Below are 26,982 nucleotides of genomic sequence, written 5' to 3' on the forward strand. Positions count from 1 at the left end.
TGTGCGCGCGCCCGAGTGTGCCCGTGCCTGCATGTGTGCGCGCCCGGGTGTGCGCGCCCGGGTGTGCGCGTGCCCGCGTGTGTGCGCGCCCGGGTTGCGCGTGCCCGCATGTGCGCGTGTGTGCCCGCCCGGGTGCGCGCAGGCGGGGTGTGCGCGCCCGGGAGCGCGGAGGGCGGCGGGCGGGGTGCGGGCCGGGCCGGGCCGCCCTCTGGAGGCGCCTCCCCGCGGTGTATATAACGCGCGCCGCCGCCGCGAGCCCAGTTCCTGCCGCGCCCGCCCTCCGGCCGCCGAGCGGAGCGAGGTGAGGACCCGCCCGGAGGACCCGGGCAGCGGCCGGGGCGGGGGCGGCCGCCGCGACTCGCGCCCGGAGCCCAGGGGCGCTGCCCGGGCCCCTCCGGCCGCCCCAGGCCCGGTCCCCGCGGGCCCGGCTGCCCGCGCGGGGCACCGCGGCGCCGGCTGCCGGGTCGGTCCCGCGTTCGGGGCTCGGCGCTGGCGGGGGGCGCTGGCGCTGGCGGGGGGTCGCTGGCGCTGGCGGGGGGCGCTGGCGCTGGCGGGGGGCGCTGGCGCTGGCGGGGGGCGCTGGCGGCGCGAGAAGCGCGGGCGCGGCGGGCGCCCCGCGGGCTCTGGGGGGCGCGGGCAGCGGGGCCACGGGGCGCCCCGGCGGGCCAGGGGACCCGGCGCCTCGCGGGGCGCATCCCGGCGCGGGGCGCGGGGGCGGGACCCCGGACCCAGGCGGCGAGCGGGTCCCGCGCCCCGGGGATCAGCAGCCCGAGATCGGGAGCTGCGGGGGGGGCGGGGGACGCGTTCCTGCGCCCCGCCGCCCGCCCTCCGGGGATCCCCGCAACCCGGTCGGGGCATTTATTGTTCTCGGACGACGGAAAGTTCAACTTCAGCCGGGAGGGGAGAGGAGCGCGCCGCCGCGAGCCGAGCGCTTTTGTGATTTAAATGCCTGCCCGGGCCGGCGCGGATCTCGCCCTGCGGGGGCGCAGGCCTGGGGTTGGGGGCGCGAGCCGGGCTGGGGGAGCCGGGCGGGCGGGCGCCGGGCCGGGCCGGGCGCTTGCAGGGAAGACGAGAAGTTGTAAAAGTCAGCCCGGCGCCTGGCTCCTCCCGGCCGCTCCCCTCCCCGCGCCCCGCTCGCCGGGCTCCGCGGGAGCAGGACGCGGTTCCCCCCGGGGGCTTCTCCGCCCTTCGCAGCCCTCGGCGCGTGACGGACCCGCAGCGCGTTCCCCCAGGTCCGCCGTGGAAACGTCTCCTCGTCTCGCCGGACGCAGAGGCCGCCTTTGTGTCTGCCTGTGGCGGGGGTGCAGAGCCCAAGCGGCCGGTCTCGCCACCCGCCGCCGGGTCTGCTTCCCTTTCCACCACTCTGCGGGGAGACAGGGCGCCCCACGCGCACCCTGCGCCCGCCCGGCCCCGGCGCGGAGCCTGTCTCGCCCGAGCTGCCCATGGCAGCCCAGCCTGGACCCAGCCCAGGCGCCCCAGGCGCTGCCGTGAGCACCAGGCGCGCCCCCGGAGCTGGTGCTGCAGGCGGGGAGTGGGGTGCAGGGAGGGGAGCCCGGGCAGCTGAGAGCGCCGTGGGGCGCCACCGGAGTTTCTTGAAAGGGGCGAGCGTGGCCGTCACAGTTTAAAAAAAATACAAGTGGCAAAAAGCAAAGCCAAGGCCGCCAGCCCGAGAGGGACCCGCGGCGGGTTGACCCCGGTCCGCAGCCAGCCCGGAGAACTGAGGAGGCATTATGGTTCCTAATCAGGCCGCGCGCGGGCCAAGGGCAGGCTTTCTGGATAAAAAAAAACAAAGCAAAACAAAACAACTGCTTAATCAGGAACAGTGGCTTTTTGTGCGCCCTCCACCCCCCGCCCCGCGGCCCCTGCTGGGCCTGGCCCCCCGGAGAAGGTGCCCAGACCCGAGGACGGCTCCACCCCGGGGCGCGGGAGCAGGGCCAGGAGCCCGGGACGGGGCTGCCTCGGAGCTCTGCAGAAAGCCAGGGGAATCCGGGCGAGGAAGAAACTTTGAAACCCGCTCCCAGACGCTTAGCCGTGCGCCCGGGTGCAGGGCCCGCGGGCGCCACCCCGCCGGGGCCGGGAGGCAGCGTGAGGAAGAGACGAGGCCTGCGGGGCGCAGCCCTGTGCAGCCGGGACAGGGCGACTCCAGGGCACGCTCTTCTACTACAGAAAGGCAAGCTGGGAAAACAAAACGGAGAAAAGAGGCGTGTCCCCCGCATTTTGAGGCGTGTCCCCCGCATTTGAATACTTGATGGTTTTCTGCAGGGGGACACTTGATGCTTTTGTTCAGCCAGAATCTGCTCATTCAGACCTGGATCCCGAGCAATTATTGCTTTGTTAGTAGGGAAAGTTTTGCTGCTGCAGACAGGTTCGCAGCCTGAGGGCGGGCCCGGGCCAGGATGGTCTTGAACCCAGCGACTCAGGGCCTGAGTGGCCGGCGGGCAGCCCTGGGAGGGGCGGAGGGCTCCGCCGCCACAGCTGGCATCCTGGGCCTGTCTGGAAATTGACCCCTCGGTTTATTACACTCCGGCCTGAGACGGCCCAGTGTGCCCGGCCGACGGTGGCGAGGGGCTGCTCAGCCTGGCGACCGCCCACTGCCCGGTCCAGCTCCTAAACTGGGTGGGAATGAAGACACCAGATGCACCCTGAGTGTGTCCGTGGGGTCTGCTTTTGTGGGTGCAGCCTGGCTTCACAATGGACTGGACCGGGTTTCTGGATGTGGGGTGCATTTACCTCCCGGTGCTGGAAGGTGGATGAGGAGGCCCCTGTGTCACCAGGGTGTGTCCGAGGACCCCGGGGGAGACGCCTTACTTGCGTGTCCGGCGGCTTTTCTTTCTTCCGGGCAGCAATCTTTTCTGAGCCCTCGGAGGACACACTTTTTCGCAGGGAAAATAGGAGCCGTGAGGGGCCGGCATGGCCAGGGCGCCTTGTGCTGTGTGTGGCTCGGGGGACAGACCGCCCCCGCGCTGCTATCAGCCCGAGCAGACGGCCTCGGCGCCCGCCTGCACAGCTGCTCCCTCCCCGAAGGCTCCCGGGCGAAGGCTGAGGCAGGACGGGCACAAAACAAAACAGAGCTGCGGTGTGCGAGGGGGGCGGTCGCGGTCGCGTGAGGGCCGGCGTGCGTCCTCCCCGAGAGGCACACCCGCCTGCGGGTGACGTGGGACCTCGCAGGGAGACCGGAGCCTGCTTCCCAGTGTGCAAGGCCTCCGGACAGGAGGGGCCGTGCAGAGAACCCCCAGCCCAGTAAGATCCCCTGCCGGCCCCTCACTTTCCAGGTGCGTGGAGGGAGAGGCCAGCGGGCGGCCAGGGCCCCCAGTGCTGGGGACGTTCCACCCTGGGAGGAGCCGGTCCCAGAGGCGGGCGGCCAGGAAGAGCCAGGGCCCCCGGGCCAGGAGATCTGGGCTGCTCTGCCCGGCCTGCACCAGCCTGCCGCACCCCCCCGGGCAGGTCCTGCCCTGTTTGTGTCCCTCCATCCTCCAAAGCTTTTCTGTCCCTGGAAGTCCCTTGCCCGAGCGTCCAGCGTGCCTGCCTGGACAGGCCCAGCCTCGCCCTCCCCCTCCAGGGCACCTGGGCTCGGCCTGCTTGGGGGGCGGGGCGCAGCCAGGGGAGACCGTCTCTTTGCACCCCTTTCCCCTTGGGCTCTCTCCCTGGGCAGCGGCCCGCCCTCCTGCCTCCCCCACCGCTCCTTCCATGATCTTATTTGGGGTGTCATGCCCCACCCTTGGGGCGCACACACCCCTGGGCACACTCAGGGGGAGATTGCCTCAGCTCAGATCCCTGGTCTCTGGGGAGCTTGAGGGGCCCTGACGCCTGCTTTGTGCGGGACCATGTGGGGCGACTCGCGGGGGCAGGAGGTGGGGAGACGTTGGGATGGAGCCCGAGACCCCGGGGTCCTCGGACACACCGCTGGTGACACAGGGGCCTCCTCATCCACCTTCAGATGCGCTGGGCAGCCGAGGGGCCGCCGAGGGGGCGGGGGCGCCGAGGGCTCCGTCCCAGGCGGCGTCTTGGTCTGCGCAGGGCCGCGTGGGGGCGGCTTCGGGGGAAAGTGCTGCGATGGCCGAGCGCTGGCCGGCCGGGGCGGGAGCCAGCCCGTCTGGGGCGGGAGTGACTTTTGGCCAAGGAAGGACGTGTTTATGGCAGGCCGAGCTGGGAGGCTTCTAATTTGGGCCGTGCCCTCAGCTGGCCCTTGGAGGAAAGGCCCGAGGCCGCAGCCCGGGTTGTCAAGGACACGGGTGGGGAGGGAAGGCCACATCTGGCCAGCGAGCGCCTGCCCAGCTCCTGGAGTGAAGGCAGAGTCCAGGGCCCCTCCCAGCCCTGGGGAGAGCCCGCCCGGCCGTCGGAAGCACGCGCCCGGTCCCTGCGCGAGTGGACACCCTCTGAGGGCGGCGGTGGGCCGGGACCCCACCGTCGAGAGGACCCCACCGTCGAGAGGACCCCGAGATAAAACAGCTGCTGTTCCCGCGGCAGGTTCCTGCTCTAGAAAAGTGAAACCTGGACCCTCGCTCTTTGGGGGTCTCCCCCCCTCCGCCCATGTGTAATCTGTACAGTTGCCGATGTCGAATTTCAAAGCAGTAGAAAGGACTAGTCCCCCCACCCCCCCAGGGTTTGCACCCGCCAGAGCCCTCCGCCGGGGCCGGGGCCCGCGGGACGCATCCATTTCGCCTCTTGTCCCAGGAGGGGCGCGTGCGCACGGCCTCCGCGCCGGGCCCTGCACCTGTGTCTCTTCTTCCTTCTCCCCTTTGAAAAGGACGCCGATGGGCCCACCTGTTCCTCGACGGACGGGTGGCGTCGTCTGCGCTTTCTGCTCGTTTGTATATAAATAGGGCCTGTGCCGTGTCGGGGCCACATGGCTGTTGCGGGGGCCGTGGAGGTGCCGCATCATAAAGCCGGAACATCTGCCCTGAGCCCGGCCCTGCCAGGACTCCCTCATGCAGGCGCCCGCAGCGGGCGCCGCCCTCCTGCCCGCCCTGGCGGGGGCTGAGCCACAGGAAGGCAGGCCGGGGAGGCTGGACCCACCTCTTACGCTCCGGCCCAGCCTGCGGGAGCAGAGCGACCAGCTTGCCCAGCAGCGGGTGAGGTGACCCCGCGTGGCTGGGTCCAGCGCTGAGGGGCCCCCACGCTGCCGCCTCCCAGCACAGGGAGCCGTCGCACAGCGGAGGGGCACCCCTGGGGAGCAGGGCCCTCCTGCTGCTGGAGGGTGCCCGAGACGCCGGTGCAGGCTCCCAGGGACGCTCAGAACTGGCCCCACACAGAAATTGGGGGGCAGGAGGAGGCCGGGCAGAAAGCTCCGTTTACTCTCAGGTGGTTGAGGGAGGCCCTGTGTCCAGAGGAGGCCACACCCTCGAACCCCATCCTGCCATGCGCCCCACGCTCAGCAAGTGCTGGTCTCTCTTCTGGAGAAGCCCGTGTTGGTGTCCAGGCCCAGCGCCCGCCGCATGCCCAGGAGGAAGCGAAGCTGCCTGTGGCCCCAGCGCCCCTCCGGTGCTCGCTGCCTCGAGCTCGCGGCTGCGCCATGGCTCTAGCCTCGCCGAGCTCCCTCCTTCTCCCCCAGGAGCCTCGTGGGGAGGCGGGGCCCAGGAGAGTGAGCGTGGCTGGACCTCGGCTCCCTGTCCTGCCAGCCTTGCCCGGCTGGTGGGCCTGGGCTCCAGGAGGCGCCTTCCAGCCTCTGCCCTCCGTTGGCCCTTCTGGAAGACCCGCCGTGCTTGGGAGGGGGCGCGAGGATGGCGCGGGGGCGCCTGGCTCCTGGTAAGGGCTGCCGCCTCAGGACAGCGTTTCCCCGAGTCGGGACCCACTGCCCCGACGGGGCGATGGAAGCAGGGACCAAAGGACGGGATGGGGACCCCGCCCTGCCTTGCGGCCCCGGGTGCTGGGGGGTCGCTAGCGGCAGCCCCAGCAGTGTGAGTGCAGGAGCCCCTCACATGCCGCGGGGGAGGCACCAGGAGGCCCCTTGCTGTGATTTCCCAGCAGCGGGAGCAAAGGGCAGGTGGAGGCTGCGCCAGGGGGTGTTTCCACGGGGCAGGAAAGGGTGGGGGCGGGCTTGGCATTCAAGTCAGGCTCACAAATACGGGGTCACTTCTTTCTTTCCAGCCCCTGTGAAGGGCCCAACCCCAGGATTTATGGCTGTGTCTGCAGCCTGGGTTGGCTGTGCCAGCCTGGGTGGCGGCAGGAACCCCAGGCAGGCGCCAGCGAGCAGCCCCCGGGGCCCTGGCCCCTCCTGCCTTCTGGCTCCGTGGCTTGTCCTCCAGCCTGGCCCCCGGGCTCCGCTGGGACTCCGGGCTCATGTGAGGTCCTGGGCGAAGGTGCTGCATCCCTGAAACCAGCCTGCGGGAGGCGGGGAGGGCGTGGAGACCCGCAGAGGGACGCTGGAGCCTCTGTCTTCTGGACTTGGACTCGGGGGGCCCCAGTGGCGGTGGCGGCTTCCAGGTGGGCTGGGGCCAGCTGCCGCGGAGGCCTGTCCAGGTCCACGGGGGCCTGCGTGCCTGTGTGCTGAGCCGCGCGTGGCAGGGCCGCACAGCCCAGGTGCGAATGCGGGGACCGCATTTGTCCTAAAGCTGACCTCGTGGTCTTGGTGGGCGCCCGGGGTGCCAGGTGCCCGCAGACCCTCGTGGGGGCGGCTGGCCCTGTGCACTGGGAGGCTTCCGAGGGAGGTCCCCCCTGTTGCCCCAGCATCAGGGGACGCTGGGGCTGGTTAGGTTGCTGGGAGGGGACCCAGCGGCCACGCACACCCCCCAGCAGAAGCCCCCGAGGCCTGCAGGTGGTACTGCGGGTCGGGACAGGTGCTGAGCCGAGGGCTTCACCAGGGTGTGCGGCGTGTCTCGGTGTCTGTTCCTTTATCCCGAAGGTAACAAGCCCCGGGCCCCTCACCTCCAGGGGGACATGACTTAACCAGTTAGAGTCGGTGTCGCACATGGGCGAGGATTAGGCGAGGGGTGCGCTTACTAAAGGGGGAACCTGGGGCCTCTGGCTGGCCCTCCGGGTCCTGCCCTGCCCGCAGGGTGTCCTGTGGCAGCTACCGGCCCTGCCTGCACCCGCGTCTGCTCCTGGGAGCTCGGAGCGGCAGGCGCCCGCCAGGCTCCAGGGCAACCAGAATGAGTGAGAAGCTGGTGTCCCAGCCAGGAGGGGCCGACAACTCGGGGAGCGCAGCCCCGGGCACGGGCCTCTGGCGGTGCCCTCAGTCCTCTGGAGTCCTCACCTGAGACCGGGAGGCCACTTAACTGAACCTGGCACACAGCCCGACCCCAGGTTAGTCATTAGCCGTGACAGGAGAGAAGGAAGAACAAACTCGTAGCTAAGCTGCACGAGCCACGCTGGGGCCATTATTTTCACTTGTGACCCACACCGTGTCCAGGGGGCTCCAGGCCTCGGAGTGGACAGGCAGCAGTCGCGACAGCCCGGGCAGCCCGAGTGTCTGTCTGGGGAAACCATTTCCAGACTTGGTGGGGGTGACTCCTCCGTGGGAGTTAGAAGTGGGGGGGTTCAGGCACTGCCCCGCATCTCGGGTCGGTGGGGAAGACAGTGGAGGGACTGGCTGCCCCTCCAGACAGGCAGCGAGCAGATGGCCACGGAGGTGGGGAGCGCGGGGAGACAGGCAGAGGGCCGCGGAGCCTCAGTCTTCTGGACGGGGACGCAGAGGGGAGGGCCCGGGGGATGTGGCAGTGGCGGCTTTAAGGTGAGTTGGGAGCCAGCCGCCCGCCGCGGCCTGTCCAGCAGGTTGGGGCACTGGGCGATTATTTTCGTTGTCCTCCGAGAGCTTGGGTCCTGGCCCTGGCTGCTGTGGAAGCAGTTGGGCAGATCAAGGACAACCAGGCCATGTCCCATGCTTGGACAGCTGCTGGGCTCAGTGGAAGTCACACGGTGAGCCCAGAGCGGGCGGCTCGGGGTGTGGGGGGCCGCTGGCCGGCTGCGTGCAGGGTGCGCACTCTGTGCCCGGGGTTCCAGCGGCCCGCCTGCTGGTGGCCAGCGGAAGGCGGTGGAGACTCGGCTCCCTTTGCAGAAAGTCCTCTTTTCAATGCAAATTTGGAAGAGAATTTGCAGCCCGCTGGGAAGACCCCGGAGTGGGACACTCCTGGGTAGCTGCGGGGAGCAGCTCAGCCCAGCCTCCTCCGGGGCTTTTCAAAGGGCGTCGCGGCCTCGACGGGCGGCCCTCAGCGACCTGTGGCCATGGCCAGCCTAGTGCTGACGTTCTCTGGCCCCCGTGCGCGTGGGTTCCCCAGCCTGGGTGCGGGCGGGTGGGTGGGTGGGCGCCATGCAGCTGTGACCGAACCGAGAGAGAAGCTCGTCTCCACCTTTGCACCTGCAAGGATTTAGATCCCGGGTCTGTTTTGTTTTGTTTCGCAGAGCTCAGTCAGGGCTGGTTCCTTGTCTGCTCTCTGCAAAGAGAGCCAAAGCGGAGCTAAAGCGAAACGGCTGAGCCTGCTGGGCCCCTGGACAAGCGTTTTGACCGCAACTCCGATGGCTGCTAATGACGCGATTTCTCTCTTCTGTCGTCTTCCTTAGACTTTCCTGTGGGCCCCGGGACGCCGCCCTCGACGCCATGGATCTGCATCTGTTCGACTACGCGGAGCCGGGGAACTTCTCCGACATCAGCTGGCCCTGCAACAGCAGCGACTGCATCGCGGTGGACACGGTCCTGTGCCCCAGCATGCCCAGCAAGAGCGTCCTGCTGTACACGCTGGCCTTCGTCTACATCTTCATCTTCGTCATCGGCATGATCGCCAACTCCGTGGTGGTCTGGGTGAACGTCCAGGCCAAGACCACGGGCTACGACACGCACTGCTACATCCTCAACCTGGCCATCGCCGACCTGTGGGTGGTGGTCACCATCCCGGTCTGGGTGGTCAGCCTCGTGCAGCATAACCAGTGGCCCATGGGGGAGCTCACGTGCAAGGTCACCCACCTCATCTTCTCCATCAACCTGTTCGGCAGCATCTTCTTCCTCACCTGCATGAGCGTGGACCGCTACCTCTCGGTCGCCTACTTCGCCAACACCGCCGGCCACCGGAAGAAGACGGCCCGCCGCGTGGTCTGCGTGCTGGTGTGGCTGCTGGCCTTCTGCGTGTCCCTGCCCGACACCTACTACCTGAAGACCGTCACGTCGGCGGCCAACAACGAGACCTACTGCCGCTCCTTCTACCCGGAGCACAGCGTCAAGGAGTGGCTGGTCAGCATGGAGCTGGTCTCCGTGGTGCTGGGCTTCGCCATACCCTTCTCCGTCATCGCTGTCTTCTACTTCCTGCTGGCCAGGGCCATCTCGGCCTCCAGCGACCAGGAGAAGCACAGCAGCCGCAAGATCATCTTCTCCTACGTGGTGGTCTTCCTGGTGTGCTGGCTCCCCTACCACGCCGTGGTGCTCCTGGACATCTTCTCCATCCTCCACTACATCCCCTTCACCTGCCAGCTGGAGAACTTCCTCTTCACGGCGCTGCACGTCACGCAGTGCCTGTCCCTGGTGCACTGCTGCGTCAACCCCGTGCTCTACAGCTTCATCAACCGCAACTACAGATACGAGCTGATGAAGGCCTTCATCTTCAAGTACTCGGCCAAAACGGGGCTCACCAAGCTCATTGACGCCTCCAGAGTGTCGGAAACGGAGTACTCCGCTTTGGAGCAGAGCGCCAAGTGATGCCCCCGCGGCCCGGGCCGTGGCCGCTGTCACCGGGCGCCGGCCGGCGCATCCTCGTCCAGAGGCGGCAGAGGCGCGGCCCCGGTTGGCGAGGAGCGTGGGGCGGCGGGGCAGCGCGGCGCGTTCTGGCCTCCCAGCCGGCGTGGCCGCCCCGGCGTGCGGGCCGACGCCTCGCGTCCCGGGCGCTGAGCCGGGCAGCTGTGTCCCAGGCCCGCCGGCCCTTCTGTAAAATAGGACTCGCGCCGACCCTGAAGGTTTATATGGTGATTTGTATTTAAATGTCAAGACTTTATTTTCTCACTCTTGGTGTACCTTATAAATGTATTGGAAAGTTTAAATATATTTTAAATATTGCGTGGGAGGTCTAAAGCCGACGTATATCCAGTGGGCAGATTAATCTGACTTCAGTTTTGACTAAGGATGACATTAATTGTTAGCTGTGTTGAAATTATACCTATATATAAATATATAAATATAAGCCAGTCGCGGCTGAAATGTTCTATTTACGATAATTTTATATCTGTGTGGTGCTCGGAACCGGCTCGGGCTGGGGGCAGGCTGCCGTGGTGACGCCGATAACGTGTGGTCAAGTCACCTTCGAGAAAACAGAGCAAAGCCGCCTCTTCTGGGCGCGGCGCTCTGCACAGAACGGGCAGTTGGGTGTCAGAGTTCTCGCAATTTGTAAGTTATTTTTTTAAATAAAGATTGTTTTTTTTCCTAAAAAAGGCATGTGCGTCTTTGTTTCTCTTTTTTTTGTCGGACCCAAATTACGTATGCTTGACGTGAGTGACGATGTTACGGCAGTTCCAGGCGTTCAGTTCAGTCGCTTTACACCCGGGATGCCGAGAAGTGACCACCCCGAGTCCTTTATCAGACCCTGTTTCTCTCGTGATGGCTTCGAGGCCTGCGAGTCTCCGTGCTCAAAGCGTGTGTGGCGCTGAGTTGGCGTGTGATGATGATGGTCCACAGATGTCTCCAGCCAGCAGGGTCGACCCAGTGCCTGGGTCTTGAAAAGAATGGTGCTTCCTTGATGGCAAGACTCCAGGGTGAACTTGGGTGAAATGTTATAAGAGGGAAAACATTTGAGTGCATTGAGTGTTTTGGTTTTTAAAACAATTCTCGGGCAAGGTGTTGGTGGCTGGAGATGGCTGGTCCTGAGTTCCCGCCGCTGTCTGCCCCAAAGGGTCAGGGCTCGGGGCATGTTCTCAGACCCCCCAGAGTCCCTGCCTCGGCCCTTGGCCCGCCTCTGCTTCTCTGCCAGCTCCTCTGGTTCGAGGCTAGGGGTATAAGCAGTAGCTGCAGAGAGCCAGCCCGGGACCCTCTTCTTGAAACCAAGAAATAAGCGAGTCCTGGTTGTGCTGTGCCAAGTTACACACTGGCTGGTGGTTTGCACGCAGCCCAGGGAGGCCGGCCCTGCAGCGCCCTTTGCAGCTCTACGCGAGCCACAGGCCAGGTGTCGGCCTCAGCAGGCGACAGGCCTGGCACGGCCCCCGCCACCTCCACAGCGCAGACTTACCCCAAGATTGGCCAGAGGTGGACCTGGGCTGCGAGCTCGGGGCTGCCACCGTGTAGGCCTCGGTTGGGCCTGGGGTGGGGAGGAAAGCAGCCTCCAGCCTGCCCAGGGCCCCACCCTCAGGCGCCCCCTGACCCTGACCTCTCCAACGGGCGCAGGCAGTTCTGGCCACCACCCCTGGCCCCGACGGCAGCCCGTGGTCAGTGAGTCAGTATGAAATGCTTTCCACTTGGCTCAGTAATAACAACTTCCCTTGTCTACGCCCTGGGCTCCCCGGGAGTGAGGGAACAGCAGACGCCGCTGAGCATGCTGGCTGCCCAGCCCTCTGGGCGTAACCGAGTAAAAGTGCCCTTGGTGGTGCACTAGCCCTCCGGCGGACCCCACCCGTGTCCAGTTCTCTGACCAGGCAGCAAGAACCTTTACGTCTCCTGAGCGGGCTGTGTCTGACCCCAGGAGGCTGCAGCTCGGGGATGCGCCCGTTTTGTCCCCGATGTGGACTCGCTGACTTTGCTGGGCCCCTCCCAGGCGATGACCTGGGCCCAGGCGGCTTCTCTTCCGAGCTGCGCCAGGCGTCTCGGGGAGCTGTGGGTCTGCACACCTGAGTGGGATGGGGGATGGCCGACGGACAGTAGCTCCCCAAGTCCCCTGGGGTGCTTTGGGGTTTCGCGCCTCAGCCCCTGGACTCCACCCTCCCTCAGGCTGCCAAAGTTCCGCCCCCCCCACCCGAGGGGTTGCAGGTGGGCTGAGTGTGAAAGCGGGGGGAACCGTGCGACCAAACACCCCTTTCCCCCGCCCTGAGGTGCCTCTGCAGCTGTGATGCACACGGCATGCCGCGGACCGGCGGCCCAAAGCTTTGCACCGCGAGGTCTCAAGGCGGCGCTGCTCTGGGGAGGGAGGCGGGAGGCCAGACTCGGCACCGGGCAGGTCCTGGACCAGCGACAGCTTTGCTCTCCGAGGCCCCGGCCAGTGGCTCCTGGGTCAGTGCTGGGAGAGCTGACCCCCCTGGTGCCGGTCCTTGCACACTCACACGCGTGCTCACACCCGGATTCCTGAGTGCCCGTGGCTACGTGCTCGGGCGCTGTGGACACGGCCCCAGGGTCGGGGGAAGACAGTCCTGGCCAGGGGCTGGTGCTGGGTTAAGGTCGGCCGCTGGGCCGTGGAGACCTCGGCTGGAGAGGGGCATCCGTCAAGAATGTCCTCGGGAAACGCCTGGAAACCCAGGGCTCCTCGTGGAAAGGGGCTGGGGGAGCCTGCTTCACAGGCTGCCGCGAGGTCAGGGGCGCAGTCAGGGGCACGGTCCCTGTGGGGGCTGCGGGGGCCCGGGGAGTCCCTGGCCCTGGAGGTGTGCGCTCAGGTGCAGCTGCCGTCCGGGTTCCCGCGATGTCTTCGGCGCAGGCTTTGCTGTTCTTTGCAAGAAATAAAGCATTTGTTTGCCTGTGGGCGGCGACAGAGCGGGAGCCTGTCTGCCCAGCGCAGTTCTCCGAGGGGCTGGTTTCCTCTCCCTGGAGACCCCGGCAAGGTCTGGAGGTGGCTTTGGTGGTGTCTCCTGAGGGCAGCGGTGCTCCTGGCACCCAGTGGGTAGAAGGCCAGGCTGCTGCTGGACGTCCTGCCGTGCACAGGACACGCCGTGACGAAGCCTCATTCAGCCCCAGAAGCCGCCGGAGTTGAGGTCGAGAGGCCCTTTCTGGGGTAAAGCTGACCGCAGAGACGGGAAAGTCCGATGGCCTCCCCACCTTGCCGGGACGGCCTCTGAGCAGCAGTGCTCCTCACCCCGGGGCCGGGCCCCTTCTGGGGTCCCTAGAGCCCTGGGCGTCCCCTTCCTGGCACCTCAGCTGCACAGGACTTGAGCCCACAGGCAAGGGCAGCGCCGGCCTCGGACGCGAGCGCAGGAGCCGCGACCCTCCCCCGCCAGTCGCTCGGTCACCCCGACTTGGCGTGTTCACGGCCTACGCAGACGACGTGCCCGTGGAAGGGACACGCAGAGTAACTTCAGGCCCCCTTCCACGGGGGCCTGGGAGAGCTCAGCTTTCAGTTGAAGTCAGCAGTGTTAGTTTAACAGGCCCAGAAAGACCATGGCCCTGCCCGGCCCGCTCTGCTCCCCGGCGGCTCGTCCGCAATGCTCTCCACGAAACCCCACTCCTCGCTCTGCAATCACCTCTCCACCTCCACGAAAGGGTCCTCGCAGGGGTCAAAGCTGCACCCACAAGCCGAGGAAGACGCTGGGCGAGTGGACCCTTGAACAAAGCAAAGCCCCGGGGGCCGCCCAGAGGTCCCCAACCCGCCCCCCCACCGCCCGGCCCTGGCCGTGCAGCGGGTGCCGGCTGGGCTCGGCGCCCCCGGTGTGTGAAGTGTCCAGATGGGTCTGCATTCAGCGGGCGGAAGGTCAGCGTCCACGTGACCTCCGTCCAGCATCCTGGGAGTCGGCTGAGCGGTGGTCTCGGCTGAGGGGCGGCCTCTCCCCGAGGGAGGTCGTGGTCGTCCATGCGACGTGCAGAGTGATGGACAATTCTGGGTTTTTCTTATTTTCAAAGGCTCCATTTTTGTCGGCTTTTCATATGCTGATGGGCTCGGGCCTCACAGACCGTCCACCCGGCGCGTCTCCGTGCTGGGGGAGGGGCCGCTCCTCACCATACAGTGTGTGGGAGCAGCAGAATGGAAAAATCTGAATTTCCATAGTTATTTCCGGAACTAAACTGATTAAAATCATTTCCTAGGTAGGTTGGCATTTTCCCTTTAACCATTTTTTTCAGAAGAAAAAGCAGAGAGTCACGGTGGCGGACGTGTAATCTGCTTGAGTGACTCAGAATGCTGTTGGCATGGCGACGCGGCGTGGGGCGGCCTCAAGCTCGAGGCGTCGGCGGCGTGGGGGCCTGCGGGCGGGCGCCGCCCCACACTGTGCAGCGCCTGGCGCCCTCGGGGCTTCCCGCTCGCCCTGGGCCGGGGCTGGGAGCAGGTGGGGCGCACTCAAGGCACCCCACCCCGTCCCTGGGGTGTGGTTAATGGTGGGGTCCTGCTCAGGGTGGGCTTCGCGGAGCCTGAGCATTGGCGGGAATCGGCCAGCACCCGCTGCGGGCTGGGCAGGGCCCCAGCGATGCGCGCCTGGCCCGGCGAGCGTGTCCCGGCCCACGCAGGCCAGGTGGGCCTGTCCTGGGCACGTCAGAGGTGCGGGGATGAAGCCCGATGGGGGAGATGGACGCCGGGATGCCGGGACGCGGGATGCAGGACTTGGCTCCCGGGCGGCCGAGAGGAGGCTCCTGGAGGCCTTCCCCTGAGCTGCGGGCAGCTGTGAGGAGGCTGGTCCTTGCGGAGAGGCCCGGAAGGCCCGTGAAGGGGGCGGCGTCCTGCTGTCCGGGCTGAGGGTGGGGGGTTGGGGCTGCCCAGCGACACGGAATGGGGGGTGGGCTGAGGGCAGCCCCTGGGTGTGCTCGCTGTTTCTTTTGGGGCTGCCGGGCCGGACAGTGAGGACTCCTGCCCGCATGACCACTCGTGACACCCGAGGCGTGGCCGTGGCTGGAGCTTGCGGGAAAGGACGTGCGTGAGCATCGCAGCGGCTCTTCCTCTCCCTCGAGTGGACTTTCCGCCGAGTCCGTGTTTCCAAAGGAGCGGGCGGCCCTTCCCGGGCTGAGCTCCGCCGGGTCCGGCTCTGGGTGCCGGTGGCCGGGGCCTTGGCCTGGCACTGAGGCGGGTCAGGCGTGGGTGGAGGAGACCACATTTTATGGGCTCTCCCGGCCTCACCTGGTCAACCGAAACCCAGGGTTTCCAGCGCATTCTCTCTCCCCACACACTGGGGTTTCTATTACATTTGAAGCACCTTTGGGTGTTAAGAGAGACAGGAGGAGCCCCCTCCCCGTGCTGCCTCCAGCTGCCCCCACCCCGATGTGTGCTCCAGGCCCCGAGGACCTGGCCTGGACCTTCAGGCCACTGCTCTGGGCCTGGAGATGCCCAGAGGAGGTAAGACCAAGCCTGTCCACCTAGACCCCTGTGACCCGCCCTCTCCTCTATCACCCGGGATCCCTGGGCAGCACCCGTCACGCAGGCTGCGGCAGCCTGCGTGGTCCCTGAGGGGTCTCATGCGCAGCGTGGATGAGGTGTGGTCACTGGTAGCCTGGGTTGGGCCTGGCCAGTCCATTCATCACTTCTGGGCTGCTCGGGCTGGGCTCTCTGGGCGGATGCTGCCATTAATCTTCTTGGTTCCAGGTCATGTTTGGGAAAACAAATCACAGGCGCTCCTTTGCCGCCACCCTCACCTCCGAACCCCAAACCCAGGGTTCCTGCTGCAGGTTCCAGGCTCAGCCATTTTGGGGTTAGACTGTGGCTCCCGCCAGCACCTGTTTCCAGGGCCGTGTGTCCTGGTTGAGGTCAGTCAGTGAGAGACTTGGATTGTTCTCAGGGTACAGGAAGCTTGGAGGGTGCTGGCTGGCCCCTGGCTCTGGGGCTGAGGGCACGGGGCCTCACTGCCCCTTCTGCGTCCAGACAGCATGGGGGGTGCCGCGCCCAGCGTGGTCCAGGAGGGCGCCTTCCAACAGAGACTGTGGCTGGGGCGAGGATAGCAGTGTTGGTGCAGGAGCCTCACGGTGCCGTGGCACAGGTGGGAGGAGCCACATCACGCCTCGTGGGGGCCGTGGGCTGGGAGACACTTTCCACGGAAGCTGCCCTTTGGGCCAGAGCGGCCGGCCTGCAGGGCTGCCAGAGATCCTGGCTCCAGGCTGCACGGGGACCCCTGGGAAGGTTCTGGAAAAGGGGCTGCTCCTGGGGCCCTCACGTCCAGGAGCTCCGGGTGGACCCCACCCACGCTTCCCGCGGGTTCTGGGGATCACTCAGGTGTGGACGCACCTGCCCACGGCAGTGTTTTCAGTGCCCATGGGGCCAGTAGCAGAGTTTTTCTCTGGAGTCTGAGCACCCCGGGGACAGAGACGGGTACGGGGAGGGCACGGAGCCTCTCAGACCACCTGAGGGGGAGCGTCTCGGCCCCGGTCTCAGGAACACGGGCTGAGGAGTCTCGCTGATGGAGGCAGGGACAGCTTTGCCTTTGTGGCCTGTGCTGGCCTCGTGAGTGGGAAGGAAATGGGATGCCGCCTGCACTGTCGGTCGGGAGCTGTCCCTTTGGAGACCCCAGGGGAAAGCTTTCTCTGGCTGTTTGTTCATCCCGGCTTAGCGAGCCCCCAGGCAGAAGTTGTACTGCCCCCCACGCAGGCTGGGGGGTGTTCCCCTCCCAAGGAAAAATCAAGAGGGAGACACTGAGAGGTGCGTGGGGCCATTTACAACGACTCCAGGGAAAGCCCAAGGCCACGGGTTGGATGGACCCACAAAGTGCCTCTTGGCAGCCGGGAGGCAGGTGGAGATGTGCAGCGAGTGGCTGAGCCTGGCAGCCCCAAGCCTCAGGGCTGTGACCCCCTGAGAATAGGAAAAAAAAAGAAAGAAAGCAGGGCTGCCCGGCGCCCACGGAACTGGGTGGGTCCCCGGCAGGGCGACTTCAGTGAGATCTGCAGGCCCTCAAGACCGAGTCCTGGGCAGGGGGCTGTGGGGCCAGGACCCTGCGCAGGAGGGCCCCCTGCGAGCGGGAACCTGCCCGGGAACCGTCCCCCCGCTGGCACGGACCTCGTGCAGTTACGCTCCGCTGCACAGAAGAATTTGAAACTCAGTTGAATAAGTTACGTTTAAGTGATCCTATCTCATCCTCAAATTAGGCTCCAAGGTCATTAAGATGCATGAAAACCTTGCTTAGTTCACCGAGAACTTCCCTTGTAGGGAAAACACAGCGGTCACTGGAGTTCCTTGCACGCACGGCTGGTCCTCTGTCTCTGAGGCTGCGCGTCCCTGGAGCCAACCACCCAGGCGTGGAAACTAAGCAGGTTACCCAGCCCCAGGCCCTCGATGGCTGCTCGGTACTGAACATGCACAGACTTCCCCGGCAGTGCTCCCGCAGCGCTGCCCCAGCAGGGTTTCCCCAGCAGCACTCCCAGGTGGTTCTCCCCATCAGAGCTCCCTGGTATTGCTCCCGTTCGTGCTCCCCCAGCAACGCTCACATGGCAGTGCTCCCCGGCAGTGCTCCCCCAGCTGTGCAGTATGGACATCCACACGGCATGGACTCGGTGCTGGTGTCAGCGTCTAGAGGAGGCTAACAGAGGACGTATACGGGTTCTGTGCAAAAACAACAGCTTTTTATTTAGGGGGCCTGAGTGCCCGTGGGTTCTGGTAGCTGATGGGCATCCTGGAGCCAACCTCCTCAGATACCAAAGAGCGCTGTACGTCAGATTTCTGCCACCCCTCCCCCCGTGCAGGCGCCTCAGCTGTTCAATAGCAGGTGACTGAGGAAGGAGCCCGGGGGCAGCTCACAGGTCGCGGGTGAAGCAAGCAACGTGGAGAGGGGCCGCAGCGACTTCCGCTCTGGGCACGCGTTGATTTGGGTTTTATTCTCATTTCTTTGTGATGCCGAGACACACAACGTCTCAGAGCTTCGGTTTCCGCCGCGGGACGTGGGGACGCGGCACAGTCTTCCTTCTGGGCGCCTCTGGAGGACACGCCAGAGAGCGCATGGTGCGACGCCGGTAGGTGGGTACGGTCTGCAGAGTTTGACCCTCTGGGCTCCTGTAGCCCTCCCCCGCCCCTCCCCCTCCCGTCTCCCGGCCTGACTGAGGACACCCGAGCCAGGAGCCAAACGCCCCTGCTGCCCTGTGCCCGCCCTGCTGCTCAGTGTCGCTGTTCGCGCACCCTGCCGGGCCACGTGGGCGAGCCCTGACTGGACCTCTGCCAGGGCGTCCCTGTCTGGGCCCCGCGTCAAGCCCCCTTACAGGGGAAGCGGCGGCGACAAGCCCGGGAAAGCAGGGGTGCGGCGGGCGGCGGGCGGCGGTCTCCTGGGCCGGGCTGCGGGGGCCCGGAGCTGGCAATGGGGCGGCAGTGATGCTCATGTCGGCAGGACGGGCCCGCTGATGTCCGCGTGACGTGCAGCGGGGTCCTGCCGCTGGCAGCTTGGATGGGTTTTCTTTTCTCTGTGCTGGAGGAATCACTCTGTGCTTTGACTTCCAAAGTAGCATCAGGCTCACGCGATTAAAAGGGAAAAACACAGAACAGCTACTGTGTTCTTGGTGTACAAAAGCCGTCGCTCCTGGCAGTTCTGGCTCAAGCTTGGGTGTTTTGGCAGCTCCAGCAGTGGAGCCGCTGGAGACGGTGGGGGTGGGGGTGGGTGCGGGGCCCTGGGGGGAGCCCAGTTGCCGGAGCCTGAGGTCTGGGCCCTGCGGGCCGCAGGCAGGAGCCTCCTCTGGGTGCCCAGGGCGGGGCTCAGCCCATCACCATCTCACTTCATCCTCATCTGCGCTTTGGGGGGCCCCTCACTTCTTCCACAGCAAGGGGGGCTCCATTCAAACCCAAGAAGCCATTCTCTTGGGCTGCTGCCCCCAAAGGAATCGGTGGCGGCCAGCGGCCAGGGCCCCGGGGGCAGGCTGACCCGGCCAGCTCTGCTGCCCGCAGCAGACCAGACAGCAGAAGCAGCCCACGCAGCGGAATTTCCTTTCTCCCTCCTGCTTTGCTGAGTAAAGCGCTTGGCATAAATCCCCAAGTCTCTGGTTCGAAGAACAGAAGCATCTGGTGAAATCCAGGTTAGTTTTACAGACTTGGCCACAGTCAGATCGTATCCAAAGGCCGGACTCGATGGTGGGCCGGGGGCGTTCACTGAAACTAGAAACTCGGGCCTTTGCATTTCCATCGGAGGAAGGACGAGGACAGGCCGCCCGGACACTGAGCCGCCTGCAGCCCACGTCCCGCCTTTCCCGCGGTGGCGCCGAGCGGGCGGCAAGGGGCGGCCTGAGCGCTGCCTGGCTTTTCCTCCCGACGGTGCTCAGACCGGCCCGGTCGCCCTACGGGAGTGCCCTGAGACTGGACACTCCTGAGGACTGGCCATGAGAGCTGGTCAGCTAGGACGACCCCGTGGCCGGTTTTGGGGGTAAAGATGCTGAAACGTCTGCGCCTGGGTGCTGCTCTCCAGGGGCCGGTGCTCGGGGCTGAGGCTGGCGGGGCCGACAGCGCGTTCCCGTCTCTGAACGCCGCCCTGGCCGAGGGGCCTGTCTGCCACGGCTCTCTGCGCCTGCGCGGTGCCACTGTTGGTTCCTGGATCTAGAAAAAGCCCATAAATTTGAATACACGGCGAACAGTGTTTGTTCTGTATGTTTCTTTGTGGTTTGGTTCTCGTCCAACCACATTCCACGAGGGGGCTCTCAGGGGGCCGCTGCCCTCTGCGTCTTGGCCTCTCCCTGGGGAGCCTGCAGAGGCGGGTGTAACAGGCTATGGATGAAGGGGAGCTGACAGCTCCGTGGGGCGGCACTTGCCCAGCTAGGGAGCGGGCAGACTGAGCGGGCTGTTGGGTTTTAACTCAGCTGCAGGAAATTGGCCCAGGCTGCGGAGGTGAGGACAGCAGGGTCAGAGCCGGCTGTGGGTCGGTGACAGACCCGCCCTCCACCTTAGGGTGCGTTTCTCCGATGCCCGGCTCCTCCTTGGACCCAGGCAGCTGGGGCTCTGAGCAGACTTTCCTCTGGATTTTCCTGGGACGGATGGACCTCCAAGCTCCTGGCTCTGGAAGCCAGCACTGGCCGGCCCCCAGCACTGGCCTGTTCGGGTTCAGAGATGGGGACAGTGCTCAGGAGCCAGATACCCTGGGATTCTGATTCCCTCTCTGGACCTGCGCCTCGGTGCCCTGAGGCTAGGCTGTCTCCTCTGGACTATGGACCCCACATGTGCCCTGGAAGTGTGCAGTGAAGACAGAGCCCGAGGCCCAGCCTGGGGGGCTTTGGTCTGTGCTGCCCCCTGCCTCGCTCTGTCTCCATTCTCCTGACCTCTGTGCCAGAGTGTGACATCAGCACCAGAAGAGAGTGGAGAGGTGAGGTCATAGGCCTGTGACCCCGGCCGGGATCTGCCGGTGCCCAGAGGATAGTCTCAGGTGACCCATAGGTGGACGCGTGCCACTGCGGGCAACCTGGCGGAGTCCAGTGCCCAGAGGCCGACTTCTTGCTCCACTCAAGGAAACTTCTTTCTTCACCATCACCCTTTATACACCTATTTACCAGAGGTCAGCTGTCAATACGTTTCAACTGCTAAGTTCCTGCCTGTTTGAAAAGCCCTCTGCCAAAACCCCGCCCTTGGTTACTTGCATAATATTTGAGGAATTTATACATTTCGAAAAATTGGTAACAGTGGGGAAAACAAAAAACAAATCTGGGGCCCCACCTAGGATGACTCAACTCACGAGCCTGTGCTGCCAGGCCCCGAGGAAGCCCTATCCGCAGCATTCCCCGCGTCAATTAACTCGGTGTGTTGGAACAACACCGAGGCAAGGGAAGGGGCTCCAGCTTGCCCTGCGGGCCCCCGAGGGCTTCCTGGAGGAGGCGAGATTCCTCAGGACCTGATTGAGTCTGCAGCATGCGCTCCTTTGCTTTGTCGCCTTCTGTCTGTCCTGGCATGAGCTGCCCACGCTCTGGTGCCTGCTGGGGAGTTTCGGGTGGGCAGAGAAGGGTGGCGAAGATCGGGGTTGCCTGTGAGCACCCTGACATGAGAGCACGCCCTGGGTTTGTTTGGGCATCAATCTCTGAGTGAGGAGAGCGAGTGGCTGCCCTGAAGGGGACCCTGTGCTGCTCATCTTGGGGTTCCCCCGGCCGCGCCCAGAACCGCACACTCGCTGAATGAAGCTATGAATGAAGGGGACCCGTGCCCTTTGTGGGAACAAAGAGGCTTTCCTCGCTCTGGCCCAGCTGATTGATTTATGCGCTTTCATGAAACGCTCATAAATTTGGCCGAGACTTACCACATCTGTCCTCGGGGCAGGCTGGGTCTTTGAAAGCAACTATCTGCGGGTTCCTTAATGAAAAGCAAACAACGTGCGCTGTGCCAAGACTCACCAGCGACAGCCCCGGGAGGCCGGCTCCTCTCTAATTACCTGCAGCATTTCTGCAGGAGCAGGGGCTGGCGGGGGTGGGGGGTGCTGGCACGGGGGGCTGGGCACAGGGGGCGGCTGGGACAGACCCGGAATTCGCGTCCCTCACGTTGAGCTCCGAGCCGTCGGTGCTGCCCTGCCGGCGGCCTGGGCTCCGTGCGGGAAGGCCCCTTCCCCAGGTGGACGAGGGGCTCAGAGCAGCTCCCGGCCCACCCCAGTGCCCGCAGGCAGCCCTCAGAAGAGATGGACACGGGCGGTTACCTGTGGCAACTCTCTCTGCTGACAACCACCCCCGGGGCCTGCGTGCTCAGAGGGGCCTCCACTGGGCACCGACGCTCTGCCGAGTCCCCCTCATCACGGGGCCCAGCGCTCCGGCCAGGGCGGCGCCGATGCGGCAGCAGGAGCCAAGGGAGCGCTCCGGGTGTTGCTTTAGTAAGAGAAAACCTCGCCCTGTCAGGTGGGGAGAAATAGAGCCGGGTCACCTGCGTGGGGGTGGACCAGGGCCGCGGATACTCATTTCTCTGAGACAACACCCAGCGCCGGGCGGCGAGACCAGCTTGGTAGATCCGTGGAAAAGGTTTGCTTCCAACCCCCCGGAGGACGTCGGGGCCGCAGCATAAGAAGAAGAGCTCTCGGAGACGTGCTGTGTAGGACGAGTCCCCTACGCGGCGTTTTTGTGAACGAGGTTTAAATGAATGGAGGAAAACCAGCCAGGAGCCTGGAGCGCCGCGGGGTGACGTGGGGGCTCGCGCAGAAGGCCGAGCGCGGAGGACCCGCCCCGAGCCCACGCGGGGCTCAGGGTGGACGGGGTGGGCGCGCGGCTGGCGCGGGGCCCCGGGCCTGAACAGAGGGTCGGGGTGGAGGTTCCGTCGGTGCAGGAAGAACATGGTGTAAGCTACGTTTTCACTCGTCCTGGGAATTTTCCCCAGAAATCCACGGCAAAGCCCTCGGTCTCCTGAAGCTGCCGCTTGACGGTGCTCTCCACGGGCGTCTGGGTGGGAGCCCCGAGCCCCGAAACTACAATCGCACCCCTCATTTACCAGCACCCTGCCGGCTGCCTGTCTCGCTGCCAGCTGACTGCCACACGCCCCAGCGTTTATTTTTTTCTATATTTAGAATTCTTTTGTGTGCCAGTTTACAAGACAGACAAGACCTTGTTGTTGTTGTTGTTTGCATTAAATGTAAACTACGGGGGAAATTTAACATATTTTTGTCTGGCTTTAGGTCAGTCGTATTTAAGAACTGGCACTCCCTGGTGGAAGGGGCTGAATTTTTAAATTTTGAGAGTTTGGAGGCCTGGGTTGGGCCCTCTGGAGACCTCATCCCATTGGTTTTCCGGAAGACGCATGGGGTACACAGCTCCCCCATCTAATGAGTCCAAGAATTTATTAGGGGTTTGGGAGGGTGCAGGGGAATGAAAGGAAACTGTCAAGTTTCCCAAAATGCATCTTGTCATCAAGAAAACAAGAGAGAAATTCAGTGGATGGTGCAATGGAGATTAACTGTGTTTCTCCAGACACTGCAATTCCTTTCGGGGCCCCTTTATGGAAAATCTGTAGCATAATAAGCCCCAGGAGAGGGCAAATGGCTTGTTACTGAGTTTAATTAATCAACAGGCATCTTATCCTCCCAAAGGGATTTCTTTAAAACTGGAAAAAGGATCCAGTGACACTATTAAGCCCCGTGACCACCCCAGGCCCGCCGCCTCTCCGGGACACATCTCCCCAGCGCATCTGCGAGGCTTTCAACCCCCCCAGGAAGCTGCTGGCTCGTGATGGGGGCACAGGGCGTGGGCGCGCTGGGCACCGTCCGTGGAGAAGTGAACTCAGCGTTGGAGAATAACCAGGGCTTGGGGTTCAGCACCACTCTGCTCCTGAAACTCCCCGGGATGCCCCCCGCCAACTGCTAGGCCAGTGGCCGCTGTCTCTCTTGCGCAGTTTAGGGTAGTGAAGAGAGAAACTAGCGGCTTCAGGCTGTCCCTGCACCTGGATACGTCTGAGACTTGGCCCCGACCCCTGGGCCCAGCTCCCTGAGGCTCAAGCCGGCCTTGCCTTCCTCGTCTCGGCCCTGCAGGGGCTGGGCAAGAGCCTGCAGGGGTTACGTAAATCTAAATTCATTAAAATAAGTTAACTGCATATTGATTTATGAATAGCAATGAAAAGAAATTAAAATCCAGTTTTTCACTTGTACCCCCCTTCTGCAGTGCGCGGCAGATGGGTGTCACCTAAGTGGCTGAGGAGTGACAGCCACTTAGGTGGGTCCCCAGGGCCCTGGGCACCTACATCCCTCAGAGACCCCCCTCCCCTTGCCAGATGTCCGCGGCTTTCCCCTGGCTCCCCAAAGTCCCTGTCCAGCCCCAGCCCAGCAGATGACGTTGCCAGGCACATGCTGGGGAGCCCCAGCCAGGCTCATCCTTCCCCTCCCAGCGTCCATGCCACACACGCCACCACCCTCTCCCTTCCCAGGGGGCCCTCCTGGGCCTCCCGCCCAAGCAGGGTCTGTTCTTTCCAAAAGTGCCCTCAGTCACCCCGAGTTCATTTCGTGGGGCTACTGTCCCACAGGGCCCCAGGCTGACACTTTGAAACACCAGAGATTGGTTGTCTCTATGGCTGGGTCAAAGCCCCCGATCAAGGAGCCTGCGGGACGGTGCTCCGGAGGCTCTGGGGTGCTGCTGCAGGGGCTCGCTCAGCTTCCCTCAGGCCAGACCTGGCTTGAGCAGGCGCCTGTCTCGCCCTCGGAGCCTTCTTCTTAAAGGGCCCATTCGAGCGGGCCAGGCCACCCTACTCCAGCGTGGTTCCCCGGCATTTATTGAGGAAACTTTGATTTTCAACTCTGTGTTTGAGGGGTGTAGGGCCAGAGCTTCACAGATGTGTGAGTCCACATCCTCCAGCAAAGGTCCTTAAGGCCCCGCCCCGCTGCTCCCCCCTCCAGCCCCCCTCCCTCTGCTGCTATCTCCACTTCTGCTGCAGAGCTCAAGGGCTTGTTTTGTTTCTGTCTGTTCCTATGTGTGTTTTTTTTTTAATATTCTTCACATGAGTGAAACCATCCAGTGCCTGCAGGATGACCTCATCTTAACCAATCACGCCTGCCAGGGCCCTGTTTCTAAATGAGGTCATATTCTGAGGTCCTGGGGTTAGGGATGTTAACATAACTTTTGGGGGAAGACACAGTTCACCCACAACATCCCCCCCAATCCACGCATCTGCTCTGTGCCCCGGGGCGCCACTCCTCTGGCCTGGCCCTGGGCCCTTGGCGTTGTTATGGAAACTTCTGCAGGTGGGAGGAGAGAGGAGAGGCCTTGCGGCACCTGCCCATCCTGCTCCTGCTCCCCAGACGTGGGTCCTTTCTCCTGCGTGTCTGTCCGGATCCGGGCTGGAGGGAGTGAGAGTCCTCGGCTGTCTCAGCGTCTCTCGTGCTGCCCACAGCTCGCCCCATAAATTCTCTCATTAAATACCACGAAGCCCCAGCTGAGCGTCTCCTGTGGGATCTTGTGGGAGCCCCCCTGTTCTAGCCTAGGCCCCCTCCCATACTTCTGCAGATGCCATCTTGGGCTTCTCATCGAATACACACTCATGGCCAAACCACCACCGATGTGAGCTGGGCCCCTGGCTGCAGGCCCCGCTGCTCCCCGCATCTCTGCCTCCCCCTGCCCCAGGGGCGGTTCATCTCCAGGTTCCCATGCACCCCAATCCCCCACTCCTTCCAGGGTACAGGGTCTTCATCAGGCTGCCTCTGCATGCACCTGCCCACCCAGCCGGTGTCTGCGCACGGCCATGCCTGTCCAGGCACTGGGGGTTCTCACGGTGTCTGGGTCCACCCCGTCACTCCGCCTCCCTCGCACCCGCTCCCTGCAGCGTCCTCCGGGGGGACACGCTGCTCGGCCAGGTCACCAAGGCACAGTCCACGCACCGGCGGGCGCTTGAACAACAGACATTATTTCCACTCAGCCCGAGGTCAAGGTGCTGGGCAACTGGTGTCCTGGAGGGCCCACTTCTGCCTGGAGGGGCCACGTCCGTGTCCTCCACGGCCGCTCCCGTCACGGGGGAGAGACAGACAGAGATCTCTGGGGTTCCTCTCTCAACACTGAAGGGGCCCACCCGTATGACCTCACTTAACCTCCCTCCCTCGTAGGGCTGCACACTGGACGTGGCCCCGAGGCGGCTCTGTGGATTCTTGACTGGGTGACCTCAGCTGCGCCCATCGGCCCCTCTGACCTGCTGACGTGCCCAGCCGGTCCCTCGGGCCGGGGTGAGGCACAGGGCAGCCAGGGAGAGGTCAGCGCCTGCCCACGTGAGGGGCTGCCTCGTTTTTGAAAGAGACATTTGGTGACAACTATGTGGAAACTGGGTGAAATCACCAGGAAAGCAGGCTCGTTGCTGCAATAACATGTTTTGAAGAGAACCTTGTCCCTCGAGGTCGGGCCGGGTTGCTGACACTCAAATACCTTCCATTCCTAATGACTGCGGTTCTCTCTTCTGTTTGACGAGGAGCTTCATAATATTCTATCTAATGCGTCCCAGATGACAGCCCGGGACGCCGCAGCTGTGCGCCCGGCCTGGCGGCCCCTGGGCCTCGCTGGGCTCCCGCGGCCCGCGTTCTGACATTTGTCTGCGCTGAGCAGGGGAGGGAGCCCGGCTTCTGCCGCAGAGCGGCCCGTCGCCTCCAGGAGCGGCTGTCGGTGACATTTCGGGTCCTGCGTCATTTAGCGAGTCCCCCGGCGGCAATGGGTGTCCTCGAGCGCCCGGCGCGTCCAGGGCTCTGCTCTACCCGAAGGCTAATTTATTCTGCATTTTGCTTTCTGGAATAATCTCAAAAGCTGAAATATCTCCAATTTTCATGCAGTCCCATGAGGAAAATGTCAGGCCCGTCGCCTCGCGCGGGTCTGTGTGTTAAAGCACACGTTTATGGTCTGTTGTAATGACACCCTGATCACCCAGAGCGGTGGCAGGGCCCCAGGGGGCTGCCTGGTGGGCGTGCCTGTGGGCGAGGGCCCCTGGCAAGGGTGTGGGGCCTGGGCCTGGGCTGGCTCTGATCTCAGGCCGCCCTGGGAGGCCCCAGAGGTTGGGCCTCAGTTTCCTTCCATGTCAGCAAGCAGCCTGAACGCAAGGCGCTGTGACACTTTAGACTGACAACCGCATGGTCGGGTGGTGAGCACAGGCCTAGACAGCGGAGCCCAAGTGCTCGGGCTGAGGCGTCCATCAGGACCCGCGCTGCCCTCTTCCCTACCTGTGCCCAGGGACGTGCCTGCCAGAGAAACTCAGGACCACTCGAGGCTGCTGCATCCTCACGCCGGCCACGCTCGCTGATCGGGCACCTCTGACCACGTCTCCCTGCAGCACGTCACCCCCTGACGTGGGTGGAGTGAGCAGGGCGCGGTGAGCATCACGGCTCCGCAGCGCTCATGGGAGAGAGCCCCTTGGGGGATCCCGGCCGGCGGGGCTCCCGCTCCTCCGGGTGCGATCCCAGGGGGTGTGCAAGGACGTCTCTGACCCAGGCTTGCTCCCAGTGACCTGGTCACTCCTCCAGGGACACGTGGGTCCACGTCGCTCAGGGGCATCCCCAGGGGGCACCAGCCTCGTCTCCCGGCTCGGCCACAGCCGTGCCTCTCCTGTTCTGACGAGAGTCCAGCCGGAGGGGCAGGCTGGCGCAGAGGCTGGGGCGTGGACGCAGGACTCAGAGCCCTAAGAGGCCCAGCCCTGCTCATGGCGCCTGAGTGTCTCCCTTCCCAGGTTTGTTTGATCTTTTGAAACAAATCAAGGCCTTACACCGATTTGTAGCCTTTTGGGTTTGTAGAAAGACGGGGAACAGCTAAGTGATGAGTGACCGTCCACGCGGCCTGTGTGCTTGTCCAGGGATCTTCGAGACCAAACAGAGCTTCCAGGCGCAGCCCCTGGAGCCGCCCCCGGGAGAGACGAGCCGCCTGTGGGG

At 64.5% G+C, this 26,982-nt stretch overlaps 1 protein-coding gene across 1 annotated transcript; it reads left to right on the top strand.

Annotated features, from left to right (window-relative positions):
* The first annotated feature begins 276 nt into the window (after positions 1 to 276).
* On the top strand, positions 277 to 9,683 carry ACKR3 (atypical chemokine receptor 3). Its single transcript, XM_037524262.2, has 2 exons — positions 277 to 301; positions 8,497 to 9,683. Exon 2 carries the CDS (start codon positions 8,534 to 8,536, stop codon positions 9,620 to 9,622), a length of 1,089 nt encoding a protein of 362 aa, XP_037380159.1. The 5' UTR covers positions 277 to 301; positions 8,497 to 8,533; the 3' UTR covers positions 9,623 to 9,683.
* Positions 9,684 to 26,982: the final 17,299 nt, after the last annotated feature.

Source organism: Talpa occidentalis, unplaced genomic scaffold (assembly GCF_014898055.3).
Source record: "Talpa occidentalis isolate TD23 unplaced genomic scaffold, MPIMG_talOcc4v2.1 talOcc4.3, whole genome shotgun sequence".
Lineage (NCBI taxonomy): Eukaryota > Metazoa > Chordata > Mammalia > Eulipotyphla > Talpidae > Talpa > Talpa occidentalis.